This window comes from Babylonia areolata, chromosome 23 (assembly GCF_041734735.1).
Source record: "Babylonia areolata isolate BAREFJ2019XMU chromosome 23, ASM4173473v1, whole genome shotgun sequence".
NCBI classification, from domain to species: Eukaryota; Metazoa; Mollusca; class Gastropoda; order Neogastropoda; family Buccinidae; genus Babylonia; species Babylonia areolata.
This window is the reverse complement of record NC_134898.1, coordinates 1,118,606-1,141,071: the sequence shown is the minus strand read 5'-3', so window position 1 is coordinate 1,141,071 and position 22,466 is coordinate 1,118,606. Positions and strand designations below refer to the sequence as shown.

At 48.5% G+C, this 22,466-nt stretch overlaps 1 protein-coding gene across 2 annotated transcripts in view; it reads right to left on the bottom strand.

Annotated features, from left to right (window-relative positions):
- Positions 1 to 4,745: 4,745 nt before the first annotated feature.
- The window catches only part of LOC143297803 (uncharacterized), a 46,561-nt gene continuing 28,840 nt past the window's right edge, over positions 4,746 to 22,466 (bottom strand). Inside the window, exons 14-18 of one of the 2 annotated variants that reach the window (XM_076610306.1) lie at positions 13,429 to 13,568; positions 11,455 to 11,643; positions 10,264 to 10,476; positions 9,291 to 9,605; positions 4,746 to 5,559 (exon numbers count right to left, since the gene is read on the bottom strand). In XM_076610306.1, the coding sequence (XP_076466421.1) occupies positions 5,020 to 5,559; positions 9,291 to 9,605; positions 10,264 to 10,476; positions 11,455 to 11,643; positions 13,429 to 13,568 (1,397 nt within the window). In that variant the 3' untranslated portion in view covers positions 4,746 to 5,019. The remainder of the gene's footprint in view (positions 5,560 to 9,290; positions 9,606 to 10,263; positions 10,477 to 11,454; positions 11,644 to 13,428; positions 13,569 to 22,466) is intronic. The other variant, XM_076610305.1, reaches the window with a different exon arrangement.

Sequence of the window (22,466 nt, the reverse complement as noted above, 5' to 3'; positions counted from 1 at the left end):
CCCACCACCTCCCTGCCCCCCCACACGTTTGTTGCAAGTATGAGTTCCACATAAGCTTACAGTTGTTTCTTTCGTTTGAAATCAGAATTTGTTAAGGAGTTATTGGTGTGTGTGTGTGTGTGTGTGTGTGTGTGTGTGTGTGTGTCTATCAGACAACTTGAATGACACATTTCCAATTTGCATTTGAACTGCTGTACCCACTTTATTTCATAAAGTGGCTACATTACCAGAGATTGTATGAACTAAATGCATAGAACAAATGACAGTCTATGAAGGAACCACAAATAAATAGATAGACGAATTTCTGAATGAACCTCTTTATTTTTTCCAATGTTTTAACATCACAAGGGAAGTAAAGCAATGTGGCAAACATCAACAGAGCAATATTCCTTAACAATACTTATTGTATATTATATCTTTTAGTTCAACACATATACATTCATACATTCATCTATACAGCCATACATTACATGCAGGCATACATACAAACAAGCCTGCATTCTCACATTCAAACTTACACTAAACAGACCTGCATACATTAAATTTAGGCCACTCAAGTTTCCCTGTCTAGATACATTATCGTACAAAGCATTCATAACTGTACCACATGATAATGCAGTCTTATGTCACTGCTGTCTTGGTTTGTTCTTCAACGTTCTACTCAAGCCCCTAAAAATAGTGCGTGCAGCAATGTGTATGAAAGAGGTCATCAATAAAGGCCTGGCATCATGGATGGAGATTTAGGAAGGGAGTCCATGTGTGCTGCATGCTCCATGGTGGTTAATCAGGTCAGTTCGGGACAGGCTGCAAGACAAAGTCTGTTCTGGGTCCGTTGCTATGATGTCATGGGTTAAAAAAAAAAAAAGGAAGTAATAAATAAGCACATACGACAAACATTGACACACACTGAAACACAGATATACATATCAAATGTATGCGTTGATCTCATTTTTCATTTTCATTTTGCCCCTCGCTCCTGGTGGAGCATCGGCCATCGACGACCCCTCGCCATCGCACTCTGTTCTGGCCATTCCAGTCCAGCTGGTCCCTTGCTGCTTCAGCTCTGCCTCGGTATCTCGCCTCCAGCTGTTGCGAGGCCGGCCTCTCTTCCTCTTTCCCTGCGGGTTCCAGGTCAGGGCTTGGCGTGTGATGCTGGACGCTGGCTTTATGCGTTGATCTACCATAACTTAATATGTATTGTATAAATATTGTTCGTGCTACGTTACTGTGTACTGAAAAAAAAAACCCATGTACATACACACACCCAACGAAGGAGGAGAAAGCGGAGAGATGTCCCCACCTGTCAGCACCACACAACACAGGAAAACAGCCAAACAAAGTGACACTGTTGCAGTGTAAGTACCACACACGGCTCAAGTTCCCACAGGTGTCACCAAACAACACAAACACTTTTTCCAGTCCCTTTTCAGACCAACTTCAACATTTTTTCTATCAAACACAGAGCCATGTTTTCCTTATCAAACACAGAGCCATATCAAACACAGATCCATGTTTTCCATATCAAACACAGAGCCATGTTTTCCTTATCAAACACAGAGCCATATTTTCCTTATCAAACACAGAGCCATGTTTTCCATATCAAACACAGAGCCATATTTTCCTTATCAAACACAGAGCCATATTTTCCTTATCAAACACAGAGCCATATTTTCCTTATCAAACACAGAGCCATGTTTTCCATATCAAACACAGAGCCATATTTTCCATATCAAACACAGAGCCATATTTTCCTTATCAAACACAGAGCCATGTTTTCCTTATCAAACACAGATCCATGTTTTCTATATAAAGCACAGAGCCATGTTTTCCTTATCAAACACAGAGCCATATTTTCCATATCAAACACAGAGCCATGTTTTCCTTATCAAACACAGAGCCATATTTTCCATATCAAACACAGAGCCATGTTTTCCTTATCAAACACAGAGCCATATTTTCTTTATCAAACACAGAGCCATATTTTCCATATCAAACACAGATCCATATTTTCTTTATCAAACACAGAGCCATATTTTCCATATCAAACACAGATCCATATTTTCCATATCAAACACAGATCCATATCAAACACAGATCCATGTTTTCCTTATCACACACAGATCCATATCAAACACAGAGCCATATTTTCCATATCAAACACAGATCCATGTTTTCCATATCAAACACAGATCCATGTTTTCCATATCAAACACAGAGCCATATTTTCCATATCAAACACAGATCCATATTTTCCATATCAAACACAGATCCATATTTTCTTTATCAAACACAGAGCCATATTTTCTTTATCAAACACAGAGCCATATTTTCCATATCAAACACAGAGCCATATTTTCCATATCAAACACAGAGCCATATTTTCCTTATCAAACACAGAACCATATTTTCCTTATCAAACACAGAGCCATATTTTTTCTATCAAACACACAGCCATATTTTCTTTATCAAACACAGAGCCATATTTTCCATATCAAACACAGAGCCATATTTTCTTTATCAAACACAGAGCTAAACTGAATAAAAAATTCATAAGCTTCGGTGTATTGCTGCTCGATGTGTTTGCAATGTCTTTACTTGCTTTTGAGAACAAAAATCATGTTTTAACCAAACATTCATCTGCCACACTGCTGATCAAAGAGACTGGCAGTTACATTAGAATCAGAGATCAATTTTCATCACTTCAAAAGAAAACAAGAGAGGCAAGGCCTTCAAGACTCACTTGTGATACACTTACAAAAAGAAAAAAGAAAAAAAAAAGAAGTTAAAATGTGTTTTGTATTTGTTATTATAAATCTTTGGGTTAAAACAAAAAGAAAAAAGAAAAAAAAAAAAAAGTCCTGATGGCAGATTCGAACCCCATGTGTTCGGGAGAGAAAAAACTGTCTTACCCAATACACTATCGTGGCTCCTTAACTCATTGGAGATGTGCCGGTGCTCTGCCCGCTCAGAATGACGTGCTGCAGTGTTGGATTCGGCAGATTGCGGAATTTTTTTTTTCATACACTCAGCAGTGTTCAATTAAAGGGAAACTAATCAGGCTGTCTTGAGGGATCAGTCTAGGGAAAACTGGGTTATTTCCCCTCGACCGTTAATCACCTGAAAGGCTTTTTTTTTCTAGACTGGGTGAAAGGTCGATCTTTTCATGACCAATATGGCGGCCGAGACGAATGTACTCCCTGTGTGAGGCTGTCAAATTGTGGCAGAAGAAGGATCAGACACTGAACGTGATCTCCTTGACACAGGGTTAAAACATAGACTCACTTCGTTTACACATGTGAGTCAAAAAAATGCATTAAGCTTCCTGTTGAATGCTACTGGCCAAGGGTTTTTCTAAAATCAAAATTCTGACATTTTCTCAACACTGAAGGGCAAGACATACTCCTCTTCTTTCTTCTTCTTCTACTTCATCAGAAGGACAAGACATACTTCTCTTCTTTCTTCTTCTTCTACTTCATCAGAAGGACAAGACATACTTCTCTTCTTTCTTTTAGTCACTGGAATGGAAAAATTTTTTTTTTTCTTCTTTCTTCAAGTTCATCAGAAGGGCACAACATACTTTTCAAAGACTTTTCCAGGCCTGCAAATCATTCTAGTTTTTCCAAGATTTTCATGACTTTTCACTTTATAGAGCCTGTCATCAACTACAACTCTTTTCTTTTTCATTTTTGTTGTTGAAATGAGACATAGATGAAAGCCACAGTTTGAGGCCAGAGAAAAGAAGGCACATTGAGCCGTGTGCTTTTTCCACGGCTGGTGGGTCACCACATGGCTGACAGGTGAGGGAGGGTTGAGCCGTGTGCTTTTTCCACGGCTGGTGGGTCACCACATGGCTGACAGGTGAGGGAGGGTTGAGCCGTGTGCTATTTCCACAGCTGGAGGGTCACCACATGGCTGACAGGTGAGGGAGGATTGAGTCGTGTGCTTTTTCCACGGCTGGTGGGTCACCACATGGCTGACAGGTGAGGGAGGATTGAGTCGTGTGCTTTTTCCACAGCTGGTGGGTCACCACATGGCTGACAGGTGACGGAGGGTTGAGCCGTGTGCTATTTCCACGGCTGGTGGGTCACCACATGGCTGACAGGTGAGGGAGGGTTGAGGCGTGTGCTTTTTCCACGGCTGGTGGGTCACCACATGGCTGACAGGTGAGGGAGGGTTGAGCCGTGTGCTTTTTCCACGGCTGGTGGGTCACCACATGGCTGACAGGTGAGGGAGGATTGAGACGTGTGCTTTTTCCACGGCTGGTGGGTCACCACATGGCTGACAGGTGAGGGAGGGTTGAGCCGTGTGCTTTTTCCATGGCTGGAGGGTCACCACATGGCTGACAGGTGAGGGAGGGTTGAGCCGTGTGCTTTTTCCACGGCTGGTGGGTCACCACATGGCTGACAGGTGAGGGAGGGTTGAGACGTGTGCTTTTTCCACGGCTGGTGGGTCATGGCTGACAGGTGAGGGAGGACTGAGACGTGTGCTTTTTCCACGGCTGGTGGGTCACCACATGGCTGACAGGTGAGGGAGGGTCAAATCCCACAGTGTCACAAGAACCTAAAAACCTTGCAGTTAGCCCACAACGTGACTGGAGGTTTATTTGCTACATTGCTGGCGCTTGTGTTTCTGCTGACCATTGTTTCCAGGACCTGTGATCATTCAGAGCTTTGCTTGCCCCCCCCCCCCCCCCACACACCCTCAGAAAAAAACAAAAACAAAAAAAAACCCTCACTCAATTCCTCTGTTCCCTTTAAAAACAACTGTAATCCATGGACATGCACACACACTCACACACATATCACTTCCCCCAACACATACACACTCACACATGCTCAACACACAGACACATGCACGTTCACACACACTGACACATGCTTAACACACAGACACATGCACATTCACACACACTGACACATGCTCAACACACAGACACATTCACACACACACACACAGACACAAGCACATTCACACACACACACACCAATCTCAGTGGTGGGGGGCCTGACTCCAGCCTCCTCAGGACAGTTCAGGCGTGCTCTCCAGGCTGACCTCGGATGACCCCAGTGACTCCGGCAGGTCCTGGCCACAGGCGGCAGAGGAGGAGGAGGGGGCGCCCCCTGCTGCCGCGGGTTGGAAGCTGATGATCTGCTGGCCCTGCACACCCTCCGTGGACACCTCCACCTTGAACATCTCCCCGTTGATCTCCAGGTAGTCCCCAGTGCTCAGGTTCATCAGCTGTTCCGCCGACAGCTGGAACCCACTCCCTGCACCCTCTCCCTGCACCAGGGGGGTGGGTGTGGTGGTCATGGGGGTGGGGATGGGGGCAGAGTCCCCTCCCAGCAGGGAGGAGGGGTGGTGGGCGAGGAGGGAGGTGGAGGAGGAGGAGGAGGAGGAGGAGGGCTGATCGGCGTCCAGCATGTGGGCGCTGTCAATCTCCACCACCTGCAGGGCTTCTCCCCCCTTGGTGCTGGGAGGTGGGGGCGCCACCAGCTGGTCCACCATGCCCAGCCCTGAGGGGTCGATCACCAGGGTCGTCTGGTCGTCAGACCCCATCACCTGCACCACACACACACACACACACAAATAACGATTCTTGCTTGTCTCCAGTCAACAGGAATTCATGTGTGGTAGCTGTTGCAACAAGTGCATGAAAATCACAGTTGAACTAATGCAATATGTAAAAAAAGACAATATATATATAATTCATATTTTATCCTCAGTAAGAGAAATTCATGTGTGGCCCACTCAATAGGAATGGATAACAGACAATACATGATTTACAGATTATATCCAGTGAGAGAAATTCATGTGTGGTGCATACTATATAAACAGTGTACAAGAATCAAAGTCATTCAATAGGAATACATTAAAAGATACAAAATGTTCAAATGTTACCTTGAAAATACAATCACCACATGCAATTATGACTGTAAGAGAGTTTCAGTTTCAGTGTCAAGGTGTTAAACCGTGCAGACTGATCCACACACACACATCTGCTGCATACAATTCTAAAGACAAACAAAACGGAGCAGAGGCACGACCTTGGCACAAACCTATGCTGGCCAGGTCTCACAGTTCACCCTACCTTTGTGTAAAACATGAAAATAACAAGAGAGGCAAGGCCTTCAAGACTCACTTGTGATAAATCAAGTCCCCTAGCATTAATTACAGAGTAATTTCCCTTGTTTACTCTCTGCACCAAAACGTTTGCAAAATAAATAAAAATTCCATGCTTAGCAAAAGAAGTTCCTGTTTGAACAAAAAATGATAATAATGACTCCTCTTGTTGTTGTGTCAGAATAAGAGGTCAAAGTGCCAAGTTTAGAGAATACAAAAAATATAAATATAACAGTAAATGCAGTTTGCATATAATTACGCTTCTTTTTTTTCTCTTTTTTTTTTTTTGCCCATCCCAGAGCTGCAATATTGTTTTAAACAAGATGACTGGAAAGAACTGAATTTTTCCTATTTTTATGCCAAATTTGGTGTCAACTGACAAAGTATTTGCAGAGAAAATGTCAATGTTAAAGTTTACCACGGACACACAGACACACACACACACAGACAACCGAACACCGGGTTAAAACATAGACTCACTTTGTTTACACAAGTGAGTCAAAAACGAAACAAAACAATGGAACAAAATAATACAAATCAATACATTATCAAAACTCAATCAAAATGAAATGCAAAGCAAATGACTGAAATAAAACGAGAACAAGAATGGGCCATGCTCAATGTACAAAAGCGTGTGAACAACACACACACACACACACACACACAGATACACCATGCACTGGCAACAATGTGCCGTGTGACAGCCAGCCAGGCCTGCCCCTCAACCAACAGCAGTACATACCCAGGCCCCACCCTACAGAGAGAGAAACACAGCACTGTCTTCAGTTCATGTGGACCCCAAAACCTGCAGTGCCAGGAACCCACACTTTGTTTCAGCATCAAGGTGGTGTCAGAGTGTGCTGACAGGTCATGTCCAAGTTTAGCATCCTAAATTTTTGCACCTATTTCACCTGCAATTTTTGTGCATGTATGAAAGGAAATTTTCTATCTAAAATTACGTTTAAATAACATACTTACCGTGACCCAACTCGTGCAGACTCCGGCAGGGGTCTGACATTCCTGTCCTGTGCAAACTACTATCCGCCTATGTGGAGAAAATGAAACTACAGCCAATAACCTCCCGGAAGTAGGTAACCTCCCCTTTGTCCCGCTAGCTAGCGCCCTCTTTTTCCGGCAGCCATCATGACTCCTGTTCCTGTGCTCTTCATACGGCTAAGTTTTTTCGTATTTTCTGCCTGTCTGTCGATTCTCTGGCGTTCTTGTTTGTTGTCAAATCATGTCTCCAACCAGGTCACATAATTATGTAGCTCGATTGGGGAATCGTGCTAAAATTAAGGCGCGATCGCAATCAATTCGCTGACACTCTGGGCCCTCTACTCCTGGCCCTCTCAACAACGCCAACCCGCCACCTCCTCCACTTCTTCCGCTCCCTCCAGTCGACTCCAGACCTCCACCACCTCCTCTGGTGACTTCTGGAGGTTTGTTGCCACACACTCAGGTCAGTGTTGCCTTTAATGTCATTTTTATTGATCCGTGAACGCACTCGACATGATCCACATTTTCTCGGCCCTGCCAGTCGCCATATTAGGTGGATTTCGACTCCTTTTGTACGTTATTTTACTCCATTCTGATGTGGATTCAGTCACAAAACTAACGTGCCACCATCTTGCTTCTTCCCTTTTTCCTGCCACAAACCATGGAAATATAACCAATAGATTCAATAATTCAGGATGCTAAAACTGGACATGACCCCTTACAAATAAGCTACAGCAGATCTGTGGAGAAATACAGACCAAACAGAGCAGCAGATGCCTGACCTACACATAAAATAACACGCTGATCACGACTTGACGGCCTACCATAGGTTTGAGTCAAACATTAACATCAAGGTGAAACAAGACAAAAAGTAAATACTGTATTTGTATATTAGCCGCATCCTCCAAGATATCAACAACAACAACCCCCCCCCCCCCCCCCCCCCAAAAAAAAAACCACACACACAAGCCCCAGTGGTTTATAAGCTGCAGATAATACATAAAAAACAACAACAACAACAACAAAAAAAACCCAAAAAACAAACAAAAAAAACGTATGGAAACCAACATTACATTGTAAACTGCTTCTGCATGAATTCAACATATGGGCACTAAACAACACAAAAATGAAAATGCATACCAGTACAACAAGACACAATATAAATACAACCGTGATGCTCCCTGAAGAGTCCCTCCCTGCTCCCCAGGCCCCCACCTGTACCTGTTCCTATATGAAGGCCCCCCCCCTGTCCCCCGCAGAGTCCAACACTCACCTGTACTTGTTCCTCCACAATGCCCCCCACAGAGTCCAACACTCACCTGTACTTGTTCCTCCACAATGCCCCCCCACAGAGTCCAACACTCACCTGTACTTGTTCCTCCATGATGCCCCCCACAGAGTCCAACACTCACCTGTACTTGTTCCTCCATGATGCCCCCCACAGAGTCCAACACTCACCTGTACTTGTTCCTCAATGATGCCCCCCACAGAGTCCAACACTCACCTGTACTTGTTCCTCCATGATGCCCCCCACAGAGTCCAACACTCACCTGTACTTGTTCCTCCACCACCCCCCCACAGAGTCCAACACTCACCTGTACTTGTTTCCCCCCTTCCCCACCACCCCCCCACCAGAGTCCAACACTCACCTGTACTTTCCTCCATGATGCCCCCCCCCACAGAGTCCAACACTCACCTGTACTTGTTCCTCCATGATGCCCCCCCACAGAGTCCAACACTCACCTGTACTTGTTCCTCCATGATGTCCCCCCCCCACAGAGTCCAACACTCACCTGTACTTGTTCCTCCATGATGCCCCCCCACAGAGTCCAACACTCACCTGTACTTGTTCCTCCATGATGTCCCCCCACAGAGTCCAACACTCACCTGTACTTGTTCCATGATGCCCCCCACAGAGTCCAACACTCACCTGTACTTGTTCCTCCATGATGCCCCCCCACAGAGTCCAACACTCACCTGTACTTGTTCCTCCATGATGCCCCCCACAGAGTCCAACACTCACCTGTACTTGTTCCTCCACAATGCCCCCCCACAGAGTCCAACACTCACCTGTACTTGTTCCTCCATGATGCCCCCCACAGAGTCCAACACTCACCTGTACTTGTTCCTCAATGATGCCCCCCCCTACCCCCCACACAGAGTCCAGCACTCACCTGTACTTGTTCCTCCACAATGCCCCCTGCAGAGTCCAGCACCCCTCGCTGGGCCAGTGCCTGCAGCCCCTGTATGGCCTCTGCAGCATCGTCCTGGGAGAAGGCGCCAATGGTGAAGGTCTCCACCCCCGCCCCCTCCACCAGCCCCGCCCCCAGGCCCCCTGCCCCCTCCCTGCTGGTGGTGGTGATGGGGGGCGGGGCGGTGTGGGGGTTGCTGACCACCAGGGCCAGGTCCTCCATCTTGATGGCGGCAGGAACAGTAGAGCCGCCCATGGTCAGGGCGCCCGTCTCCCCTGTCACCTGCAGCTCTGAGGGCTGCCGGACAGAGACAGCATGGAATAGATAGGACACTTTGCTGCCTTCAAACCTTCAACTCTATAGGACAATACAAATATGATATATCTATATCTATATATCTCTCCGTCTATAAGACAATGATGGAGTCTCCCATCGGACTGACAGATGAGTAGACAATACAAACTTTACATATATACATATATAATTATACCTCTCAATCTATCTATCCATCAATCCATCCATATATCTATATCTATATATATATATATATATATAGAGAGAGAGAGAGAGAGAGAGAGAGGGAGAGAGAGCAACAGATATAGAGCTATGTATCCAGTCTGTTGTGCACAGCATCACAGAATCAGGATGAGAGACTGAGTGACAGCTGTACTGGGTGCATTTTGGGTCATCTTGCTGTTGTACCTGGATGTGTACATACATATGTGTGTGTGTGTGTGTGTGTGTGTGTGTGTGTGTGTATGTGCGCAAGTGTGTGCAGCAGATTGTGTACACATGTGCATGTTCATGTACACATATATAGGGCTCTAACAGACACACAGACACCAATCCCTCTCACAGACAGCACCCACCTGAGCGACTCTAACAGACACACACAGACACACCAATCCCTCTCACAGTCACACACACATCACACCTCCTGACAGCCAGCACCCACCTGAGTGACAGTGGCGATGAGTTCATTGAGGGGCAGGACGTTGACCATGGACTCTGCAGTCTGGGAGGCCTGAGGAGGGGACAGGGTCTGACTGCTGCCCCCCATCCCCCCACTGGTCATCTTGATGGCCGACACAGGGTCTGTGGACACGTAGCATGTGGACGAGCCATCCTCCCGCATCATGATCTCTATGTGGTGCTTCTTCCGCATGTGCTGCAACACGCACAACGTTTCACTCTCTCTATAGCATGACACACATCCACTTGCACTGTTGTCACTCTCACATTCACATGTATACATACACAAAAAACACCAACCTGCACTCTCTCTCTCTCTCTCTCTCACACACAGATACACACACAACAAATGCCCATCAGCACTCTCTCTCAGTCTCACACACACACACACACACACACACAACAAACGCCCACCTGAACTTTCTCACTCACACAGATACAAACAAAACAAACACCCACCTGCACACTCTCTCACTGTCTCTCTCACACACACAGCAAACACCCACCTGCACACACACACACACAACAAACACCCACCTGCACACACACACAACATACACCCACCTGCACACACACACACACACACACAACATACACCCACCTGCACACACACACACACACACACATACACACACAACAAACACCCACCTGCACACACACACACACACAACAAACACCCACCTGCACACACACACACACACACACACAGAGCAAACACCCACCTGCACACACACACACACACAACAAACACCCACCTGCACACACACACACACACACAACAAACCCACCTGCACACACACACACACAGCAAACACCCACCTGCACACACACACACACAACAAACACCCACCTGCACACACACACACACAACAAACACCCACCTGCACACACACACACACAACAAACCCACCTGCACACACACACACACACAACAAACACCCACCTGCACACACACAAACACACACACAATAAACCCACCTGCACACACAGACACACAGCAAACACCCACATGCACACACACTCACACACAACAAACACCCATCTCACACACACAACAAACACCCATCTCACACACACAGACACACAACAAACACCCACCTGCACACACACACACACACACACACACACACACACACACACACACACTTACACAAACCCACACCAAAGAGCCCACCTGGAACAGGTTGCGTCGCTTGGGGTTCATGTATCGACAGAGGACGCAGGAGTAGACGTGTGAGGGGGGCGACTGGTCCGTCACGTTGTGCCGACGCATGTGGACCAGCAGGTTCTTCTTGTTTGACGTGCGGAAGTCACACACCACGCAGGCAAAGTCGTCCTTCTCCACCGGCATGATGTCTCGATGCTGGACACACACACACTCAACAAATCATCATCTGTCATCCTCCACCGGCATGATGTCTCGATGCTGGACACACACACACACAACAAATCATCATCTGTCATCCTCAACAGGCATGACGTCTTGATGCTGGACACACACACACTCAACATATCATCATCTGTCATCCTCAACAGGCATGACGTCTTGGTGCTGGACACACACACACTCAACATATCATCATCTGTCATTCTCAACAGGCATGATGTCTCGATGCTGGACACACACTCAACAAATCATCATCTGTCATCCTCAACAGGCGTGACGTCTTGATGCTGGACACACACACACACACAACAAATCATCATCTGTCATCCTCAACAGGCATGATGTCTTGATGCTGGACACACACACACTCAACAAATCATCATCTGTCATCCTCAACAGGCATGACGTCTTGATGCTGGACACACACACACTCAACAAATCATCATCTGTCATCCTCCACAGGCGTGATGTCTCGATGCTGGACACACACACACTCAACAAATCATCATCTGTCATCCTCCACAGGCATGACGTCTTGGTGCTGGACACACACACAATAAATCATCATCTGTCATCCTCAACAGGCATGACGTCTTGGTGCTGGACACACACACACACAACAAATCATCATCTGTCATCCTCCACAGGCATGACGTCTTGGTGCTGGACACACACACACACAACAAATCATCATCTGTCATCCTCCACAGGCATGACGTCTTGGTGCTGGACACACACACACACAACAAATCATCATCTGTCATCCTCAACAGGCATGACGTCTTGGTGCTGGACACACACACACACAACAAATCATCATCTGTCATCCTCCACAGGCATGACGTCTTGGTGCTGGACACACACACAATAAATCATCATCTGTCATCCTCAACAGGCATGACGTCTTGGTGCTGGACACACACACACACACAACAAATCATCATCTGTCATCCTCAACAGGCATGTCTTGGTGCTGGACACACACAGTGTCAAGGTTCACACACACGTCAACGTATCATCACAAATCCTCCTCCTAGCCATACACCTGAAGACACAAACACCCTCCTTCCACACATCCCAAACCTCTCTCTCTCTCTGACACATCCCAAACCTCTCTCTCTCTCACACATCCCAAACCTCTCTCTCTCACATCCCAAACCTCTCTCTCACACATCCCAAACCTCTCTCACACACACACATCCCAAACCTCTCTCTCTCACACACACACATCCCAAACTCAATCTCTCTCAAACATCCCAAACCTCTCTCTCTCACACATCCCAAACCTCTCTCTCTCTCTGAGACATCCCAAACCTCTCTCTCTCTCTGACACATCCCAAACCTCTCTCTCTCTCTCTCACATACCAAACCTCTCACACATCCCAAACCTCTCTCTCACACATCTCAAAACCTCTCTCTCTCACACATCTCAAAACCTCTCTCTCTCTCTCTCACATACCAAACACGGCGTTCCCACAGATGTGACCCAAGAAAATTCCACGACTTCTTCCATACCTTTTTTTCATAGCAGACTGAACTTTTTCAGATCACTTATGTGATCTGTCATTCTTTTTGTTTTAAATCATCTCGCAACGATCAATCTACACAAACTGTCATTCAACTATAAAAAAAAAAAAATAAATAAACAAAACAAAATAACTGCTATAAACCTGACAGACAGGTCAGACATGCAAACTGTGAGAGCATCACTGTCTGTACTGACTGACACAGGAGCACGCCTGTGTCGGTGCCGGGTCTGACCTGAGTGTGCAGGTGTTTGTACAGGTTGATCAGCTTGGAGAACATCATGTTGCAGTGGTTGCAGGCAAAGATCTTCTCGTCCGACGTGTAGTCTGCTTTCTCCAAGGCCTTGGACCCCTCTCCATCTGCAACCACACAGTCTGCACAGCATAAAGGGTGTGACTCTCCATCTGTAACTGCACAGTCTGCACAGCATAAAGGGTGAGACTCTATCTGTAACCACACAGTTTGCACAGCATAAAGGGTGAGACTCTATCTGTAACCACACAGTCTGCACAGCATAAAGGGTGAGACTCTATCTGTAACTGCACAGTCTGCACAGCATAAAGGGTGTGACTCTCCATCTGTAACTGCACAGTCTGCACAGCATAAAGGGTGAGACTATCTGTAACCACACAGTTTGCACAGCATAAAGGGTGTGACTCTCCATCTGTAACCACACAGTCTGCACAGCATAAAGGGTGTGACTCTATCTGTAACCACACAGTCTGCACAGCATAAAGGGTGAGACTCTCCATCTGTAACCACACAGTCTGCACAGCATAAAGGGTGTGACTCTCCATCTGTAACCACACAGTTTGCACAGCATAAAGGGTGTGACTCTCCATCTGCAACCACACCAGTGTGGTGTGTGAAGCCCTCAATGTGTGTGTGTTACCAGTGTGGTGTGTGAAGCCCTCAGTGTGTGTGTGTTACCAGTGTGGTGTGTAAAGCCCTCAGTGTGTGTGTTACCAGTGTGGTGTGTGAAGCCCTCAGAGTGTGTGTGTTACCAGTGTGGTGTGTGAAGCCCTCAGTGTGTGTGTTACCAGTGTGGTGTGTGAAGCCCTCAGTGTGTGTGTTACCAGTGTGGTGTGTGAAGCCCTCAGAGTGTGTGTGTTACCAGTGTGGTGTGTAAAGCCCTCAGTGTGTGTGTGTTACCAGTGTGGTGTGTGAAGCCCTCAGTGTGTGTGTTACCAGTGTGGTGTGTGAAGCCCTCAGTGTTGTGTTACCAGTGTGGTGTGTGAAGCCCTCAGTGTGTGTGTTACCAGTGTGGTGTGTGAAGCCCTCAGTGCGTGTGTTACCAGTGTGGTGTGTGAAGCCCTCAGAATGTGTGTGTTACAAGTGTGGTGTGTGAAGCCCTCAGTGTGTGTGTTACCAGTGTGGTGTGTGAAGCCCTCAGTGTGTGTGTTACCAGTGTGGTGTGTGAAGCTCTCAGTGTGTGTGTTACCAGTGTGGTGTGTGAAGCCCTCAGAGTGTGTGTGTTACCAGTGTGGCAGACAGCAGACAGCTCTACAGCACAGTCAGCACTGGAGCCTGCTCTGCAACGCTGACACATCAAATTTGCGCAGTGTTGTCATCATCGGGCTGTACAGGGGGCACTGACCTACCACCCCTGTCCAATAACTTCCAGACCACAGACCACACACACTGGTCATGCCTTGGGAACCTACCTCATGCTGCCGCACTGAATGAGATGTACCAGATCCTCCCTTACAAGGCAGCCCTATGTCCCACAGTTACACAGTACAGTGATGTACCAGATCCTCCCTTACAAGGCAGCCCTATGTCCCACAGTTACACAGTACAGTGATGTACCAGATCTGATGTGTGTGTTACCAGTGTGGTGTGCGAAGCCCTCTGTGTGTGTGTGTTACCAGTGTGGTGTGTGAAGCCCTCAGTGTGTGTGTGTTACCAGTGTGGTGTGTAAAGCCCTCCGTGTGTGTGTGTTACCAGTGTGGTGTGTAAAGCCCTCCGTGTGTGTGTGTTACCAGTGTGGTGTGTGAAGCCCTCCGTGTGTGTGTGTTACCAGTGTGGTGTGTGAAGCCCTCAGTGTGTGTGTGTGTGTTACAAGTGTGGTGTGTGAAGCCCTCCGTCTGTGTGTGTTACCAGTGTGGTGTGTGAAGCCCTCCGTGTGTGTGTGTTACCAGTGTGGTGTGTAAAGCCCTCCGTGTGTGTGTGTTACCAGTGTGGTGTGTGAAGCCCTCCGTGTGTGTGTGTTACCAGTGTGGTGTGTGAAGCCCTCAGTGTGTGTGTTACCAGTGTGGTGTGTAAAGCCCTCAGTGTGTGTGTGTTACCAGTGTGGTGTGTGAAGCCCTCAGAGTGTGTGTGTTACCAGTGTGGTGTGTGAAGCCCTCAGAGTGTGTGTGTCACCAGTGTGGTGTGTGAAGCCCTCAGAGTGTGTGTGTGTTACCAGTGTGGTGTGTGAAGCCCTCAGTGTGTGTGTGTTACCAGTGTGGTGTGTGAAGCCCTCAGAGTGTGTGTTTTACCAGTGTGGTGTGTGAAGCCCTCAGTGTGTGTGTTACCAGTGTGGTGTGTGAAGCCCTCAGAGTGTGTGTGTTACCAGTGTGGTGTGTGAAGCCCTCAGTGTGTGTGTGTTACCAGTGTGGTGTGTGAAGCCCTCAGAATGTGTGTGTTACCAGTGTGTTACCAGTGTGGTGTGTGAAGCCCTCCGTGTGTGTGTGTTACCAGTGTGGTGTGTGAAGCCCTCAGTGTGTGTGTGTTACCAGTGTGGTGTGTGAAGCCCTCAGAGTGTGTGTGTTACCAGTGTGGTGTGTGAAGCCCTCAGTGTGTGTGTGTTACCAGTGTGGTGTGTGAAGCCCTCAGTGTGTGTGTGTTACCAGTGTGGTGTGTGAAGCCCTCAGTGTGTGTGTTACCAGTGTGGTGTGTGAAGCCCTCAGAGTGTGTGTGTTACCAGTGTGGTGTGTGAAGCCCTCAGAGTGTGTGTGTTACCAGTGTGGCAGACAGCAGACAGCTCTACAGCACAGTCAGCACTGGAGCCTGCTCTGCAACGCTGACACATCAAATTTGCGCAGTGTTGTCATCATCGGGCTGTACAGGGGGCACTGACCTACCACCCCTGTCCAATATGTACACAGTACAGTGATGTACCAGATCCTCCCTTACAAGGCAGCCCTATGTCCCACAGTTACACAGTACAGTGATGTACCAGATCTGATGTGTGTGTTACCAGTGTGGTGTGCGAAGCCCTCTGTGTGTGTGTGTTACCAGTGTGGTGTGTGAAGCCCTCAGTGTGTGTGTGTGTTACCAGTGTGGTGTGTGAAGCCCTCAGTGTGTGTGTTACCAGTGTGGTGTGTGAAGCCCTCAGTGTGTGTGTGTTACCAGTGTGGTGTGTGAAGCCCTCAGTGTGTGTGTTACCAGTGTGGTGTGTGAAGCCCTCAGTGTGTGTGTGAAGCCCTCAGTGTGTGTGTGTTACCAGTGTGGTGTGTGAAGCCCTCAGTGTGTGTGTTACCAGTGTGGTGTGTGAAGCCCTCAGTGAGTGTGTGAAGCCCTCAGTGTGTGTGTTACCAGTGTGGTGTGTGAAGCCCTCAGTGTGTGTGTTACCAGTGTGGTGTGTAAAGCCCTCAGTGTGTGTGTTACCAGTGTGGTGTGTGAAGCCCTCAGAGTGTGTGTGTTACCAGTGTGGTGTGTGAAGCCCTCAGTGAGTGTGTGAAGCCCTCAGTGTGTGTGTGTTACCAGTGTGGTGTGTGAAGCCCTCAGAGTGTGTGTGTTACCAGTGTGGTGTGTGAAGCCCTCAGAATGTGTGTGTTACCAGTGTGGTGTGTGAAGCCCTCAGAATGTGTGTGTTACCAGTGTGGTGTGTGAACCCCTCAGTGTGTGTGTGTTACCAGTGTGGTGTGTGAAGCCCTCAGTGTGTGTGTGTTACCAGTGTGGTGTGTGAAGCCCTCAGTGTGTGTGTGTTACCAGTGTGGTGTGTGAAGCCCTCAGTGTGTGTGTTACCAGTGTGGTGTGTGAAGCCCTCAGTGTGTGTGTTACCAGTGTGGTGTGTGAAGCCCTCAGTGAGTGTGTGAAGCCCTCAGTGTGTGTGTTACCAGTGTGGTGTGTGAAGCCCTCAGTGTGTGTGTTACCAGTGTGGTGTGTAAAGCCCTCAGTGTGTGTGTTACCAGTGTGGTGTGTGAAGCCCTCAGAGTGTGTGTGTTACCAGTGTGGTGTGTGAAGCCCTCAGTGAGTGTGTGAAGCCCTCAGTGTGTGTGTGTTACCAGTGTGGTGTGTGAAGCCCTCAGAGTGTGTGTGTTACCAGTGTGGTGTGTGAAGCCCTCAGAATGTGTGTGTTACCAGTGTGGTGTGTGAAGCCCTCAGTGTGTGTGTTACCAGTGTGGTGTGTGAAGACCTCAGTGTATGTGTGTTACCAGTGGGTGTGTGAAGCCCTCAGAGTGTGTGTGTTACCAGTGTGGTGTGTGAAGCCCTCAGTGTGTGTGTGTTACCAGTGTGGTGTGTAAAGCCCTCAGAATGTGTGTGTTACCAGTGTGGTGTGTAAAGCCCTCAGTGTGTGTGTTACCAGTGTGGTGTGTGAAGCCCTCAGTGTGTGTGTGTTACCAGTGTGGTGTGTGAAGCCCTCAGTGTGTGTGTGTTACCAGTGTGGTGTGTGAAGCCCTCAGCGTGTGTGTTACCAGTGTGGTGTGTGAAGCCCTCAGTGTGTGTGTTACCAGTGTGGTGTGTGAAGCCCTCAGTGTGTGTGTTATCAGTGTGGTGTGTGAAGCCCTCAGTGTGTGTGTGTTACCAGTGTGGTGTGTGAAGCCCTCAGTGTGTGTGTGTTACCAGTGTGGTGTGTGAAGCCCTCAGTGTGTGTGTTACCAGTGTGGTGTGTGAAGACCTCAGTGTGTGTGTGTGTTACCAGTGTGGTGTGTGAAGCCCTCAGTGTGTGTGTTATCAGTGTGGTGTGTGAAGCCCTCAGTGTGTGTGTTACCAGTGTGGTGTGTGAAGCCCTCAGTGTGTGTGTGTTACCAGTGTGGTGTGTGAAGCCATCAGTGTGTGTGTGTTACCAGTGTGGTGTGTGAAGCCCTCAGTGTGTGTGTTACCAGTGTGGTGTGTGAAGCCCTCAGTGTGTGTGTGTGTTACCAGTGTGGTGTGTGAAGCCCTCAGAGTGTGTGTGAAGCCCTCAGAGTGTGTGTTACCAGTGTGGTGTGTGAAGCCCTAAGTGTGTGTGTTACCAGTGTGGTGTGTGAAGCCCTCAGAATGTGTGTTACCAGTCTGGTGTGTGAAGCCCTCAGTGTGTGTGTTACCAGTGTGGTGTGTGAAGCCCTCAGAGTGTGTGTGAATCCCTCAGAATGTGTGTGTGTTACCAGTGTGGTGTGTGAAGCCCTCAGAGTGTGTGTGTTACCAGTGTGGTGTGTGAAGCCCTCAGTGTGTGTGTGTTACCAGTGTGGTGTGTGAAGACCTCAGTGTGTGTTACCAGTGTGGTGTGTGAAGCCCTCAGAGTGTGTGTGTTACCAGTGTGGTGTGTGAAGCCATCAGAGTGTGTGTGTTACCAGTGTGGTGTGTGAAGCCCTCAGTGTGTGTGTGTTACCAGTGTGGTGTGTGAAGCCCTCAGTGTGTGTGTTACCAGTGTGGTGTGTGAAGCCCTCAGAGTGTGTGTGTTACCAGTGTGGCAGACAGCAGACAGCTCTACAGCACAGTCAGCACTGGAGCTTGCTCTGCAACGCTGACACATCAAATTTGCGCAGTGTTGTCATCATCGGGCTGTACAAGGGGCACTGACCTACCACCCCTGTCCAATATGTACACAGTACAGTGATGTACCAGATCCTCCCTTACAAGGCAGCCCTATGTCCCACAGTTACACAGTACAGTGATGTACCAGATCTGATGTGTGTGTTACCAGTGTGGTGTGTGAAGCCCTCAGTGTGTGTGTGTTACCAGTGTGTTGTGTGAAGACCTCAGTGTGTGTGTGTGTTACCAGTGTGGTGTGTGAAGCCCTCAGTGTGTGTGTTACCAGTGTGGTGTGTGAAGCCCTCAGTGTGTGTGTTACCAGTGTGGTGTGTGAAGCCCTCAGAGTGTGTGTGTTACCAGTGTGGTGTGTGAAGCCCTCAGTGTGTGTGTTACCAGTGTGGTGTGTGAAGCCCTCAGAGTGTGTGTGTTACCAGTGTGGTGTGTATAGCCCTCAGAGTGTGTGTGTTACCAGTGTGGTGTGTGAAGCCCTCAGTGTGTGTTACCAGTGTGGTGTGTGAAGCCCTCAGAGTGTGTGTGTTACCAGTGTGGTGTGTGAAGCCCTCAGTGTGTGTTACCAGTGTGGTGTGTGAAGCCCTCAGAGTGTGTGTGTTACCAGTGTGGTGTGTGAAACCCTCAGTGTGTGTGTGTTACCAGTGTGGTGTGTGAAGCCCTCAGAGTGTGTGTGTTACCAATGTGGTGTGTGAAGCCCTCAGTGTGTGTGTGTGTTACCAGTGTGGTGTGTGAAGCCCTCAGTGTGTGTGTTACCAGTGTGGTGTGTGAAGCCCTCAGTGTGTGTGTTACCAGTGTGGTGTGTAAAGCCCTCAGAGTGTGTGTGTTACCAATGTGGCAGACAGCAGACAGCTCTACAGCACAGTCAGCACTGGAGCTTGCTCTGCAATGCTGACACATCAAATTTGCGCAGTGTTGTCATCATCGGGCTGTACAAGGGGCACTGACCTACCACCCCTGTCCAATAACTTCCAGACCACAGACCACACACACTGGTCATGCCTTGGGAACCTACCTCATGCTGCCGCACTGAATGAGATGTACCAGATCCTCCCTTACAAGGCAGCCCTATGTCCCACAGTTACACAGTACAGTGATGTACTAGATCCTCCCTTCCAAGGCAGCCCTATGTCCCACAGTTACACAGTACAGTGATGTACCAGATCTGATGTGTGTGTTACCAGTGTGGTGTGCGAAGCCCTCTGTGTGTGTGTGTTACCAGTGTGGTGTGTGAAGCCCTCAGTGTGTGTGTGTTACCAGTGTGGTGTGTGAAGCCCTCAGTGTGTGTGTGTTACCAGTGTGGTGTGTGAAGCCCTCAGTGTGTGTGTGTTACCAGTGTGGTGTGTGAAGACCTCAGAGTGTGTGTGTTACCAGTGTGGTGTGTGAAGCCCTCAGAGTGTGTGTGTTACCAGTGTGGTGTGTGAAGCCCTCAGTGTGTGTGTTACCAGTGTGGTGTGTGAAGCCCTCAGTGTGTGTGTTACCAGTGTGGTGTGTGAAGCCCTCAGTGTGTGTGTGTTACCAGTGTGGTGTGTGAAGCCCTCAGAGTGTGTGTGTTACCAGTGTGGTGTGTGAAGCCCTCAGTGTGTGTGTTACCAGTGTGGTGTGTGAAGCCCTCAGAGTGTGTGTGTTACCAGTGGTGGTGTGTGAAGCCCTCAGTGTGTGTGTTACCAGTGTGGTGTGTGAAGCCCTCAGTGTGTGTGTTACCAGTGTGGTGTGTGAAGCCCTCAGTGTGTGTGTGTTACCAGTGTGGTGTGTGAAGCCCTCAGTGTGTGTGTGTTACCAGTGTGGTGTGTGAAGCCCTCAGAGTGTGTGTGTTACCAGTGTGGCAGACAGCAGACAGCTCTACAGCACAGTCAGCACTGGAGCCTGCTCTGCAACGCTGACACATCAAATTTGCGCAGTGTTGTCATCATCGGGCTGTACAGGGGGCACTGACCTACCACCCCTGTCCCATAACTTCCAGACCACAGACCACACACACAGGTCATGCCTTGGGAACCTACCTCATGCTGCCGCACTGAATGAGATGTACCAGATCCTGCCTTACAAGGCAGCCCTATGTCCCACAGTTACACAGTACAGTGATGTACCAGATCTGATGTGTGTGTTACCAGTGTGGTGTGTGAAGCCCTCAGTGTGTGTGTGTTACCAGTGTGGTGTGTGAAGCCCTCAGAGTGTGTGTGTTACCAGTGTGGTGTGTGAAGACCTCAGTGTGTGTGTGTTACCAGTGTGGTGTGTGAAGCCCTCAGAATGTGTGTGTTACCAGTGTGGTGTGTGAAGACCTCAGTGTGTGTGTGAATCCCTCAGTGTGTGAGTGTTACCAGTGTGGTGTGTGAAGCCCTCAGTGTGTGTGTGTTACCAGTGTGGTGTGTGAAGCCCTCAGAATGTGTGTGTTACCAGTGTGGTGTGTGAAGACCTGAGTGTGTGTGTTACCAGTGTGGTGTGTGAAGCCCTCAGTGTGTGTGTGTTACCAGTGTGGTGTGTGAAGCCCTCAGTGTGTGTGTTACCAGTGTGGTGTGTGAAGCCCTCAGTGTTGTGTTACCAGTGTGGTGTGTGAAGCCCTCAGTGTGTGTGTGTTACCAGTGTGGTGTGTGAAGCCCTCAGTGTGTGTGTTACCAGTGTGGTGTGTGAAGCCCTCAGTGTTGTGTTACCAGTGTGGTGTGTGAAGCCCTCAGTGTGTGTGTGTTACCAGTGTGGTGTGTGAAGCCCTCAGTGTGTGTGTTACCAGTGTGGTGTGTGAAGCCCTCACTGCGTGTGTGAAGCCCTCAGAGTGTGTGTGTTACCAGTGTGGTGTGTGAAGCCCTCAGTGTGTGTGTGTTACCAGTGTGGTGTGTGAAGCCCTCAGTGTGTGTGTGTTACCAGTGTGGTGTGTGAAGCCCTCAGTGTGTGTGTGTTACCAGTGTGGTGTGTGAAGCCCTCAGTGTGTGTGTGTTACCAGTGTGGTGTGTGAAGACCTCAGAGTGTGTGTGTTACCAGTGTGGTGTGTGAAGCCCTCAGTGTGTGTGTGTTACCAGTGTGGTGTGTGAAGCCCTCAGTGTGTGTGTGTTACCAGTGTGGTGTGTGAAGCCCTCAGAGTGTGTGTGTTACCAGTGTGGCAGACAGCAGACAGCTCTACAGCACAGTCAGCACTGGAGCCTGCTCTGCAACGCTGACACATCAAATTTGCGCAGTGTTGTCATCATCGGGCTGTACAGGGGGCACTGACCTACCACCCCTGTCCAATATGTACACAGTACAGTGATGTACCAGATCCTCCCTTACAAGGCAGCCCTATGTCCCACAGTTACACAGTACAGTGATGTACCAGATCTGATGTGTGTGTTACCAGTGTGGTGTGTGAAGCCCTCAGTGTGTGTGTTACCAGTGTGGTGTGTGAAGACCTCAGTGTGTGTGTGTTACCAGTGTGGTGTGTGAAGCCCTCAGTGTGTGTGTGTTACCAGTGTGGTGTGTAAAGCCCTCAGTGTGTGTGTTACCAGTGTGGTTTGTGAAGCCCTCAGTGTGTGTGTGTTACCAGTGTGGTGTGTGAAGCCCTCAGTGTGTGTGTGTTACCAGTGTGGTGTGTGAAGCCCTCCGTGTGTGTGTGTTACCAGTGTGGTGTGTGA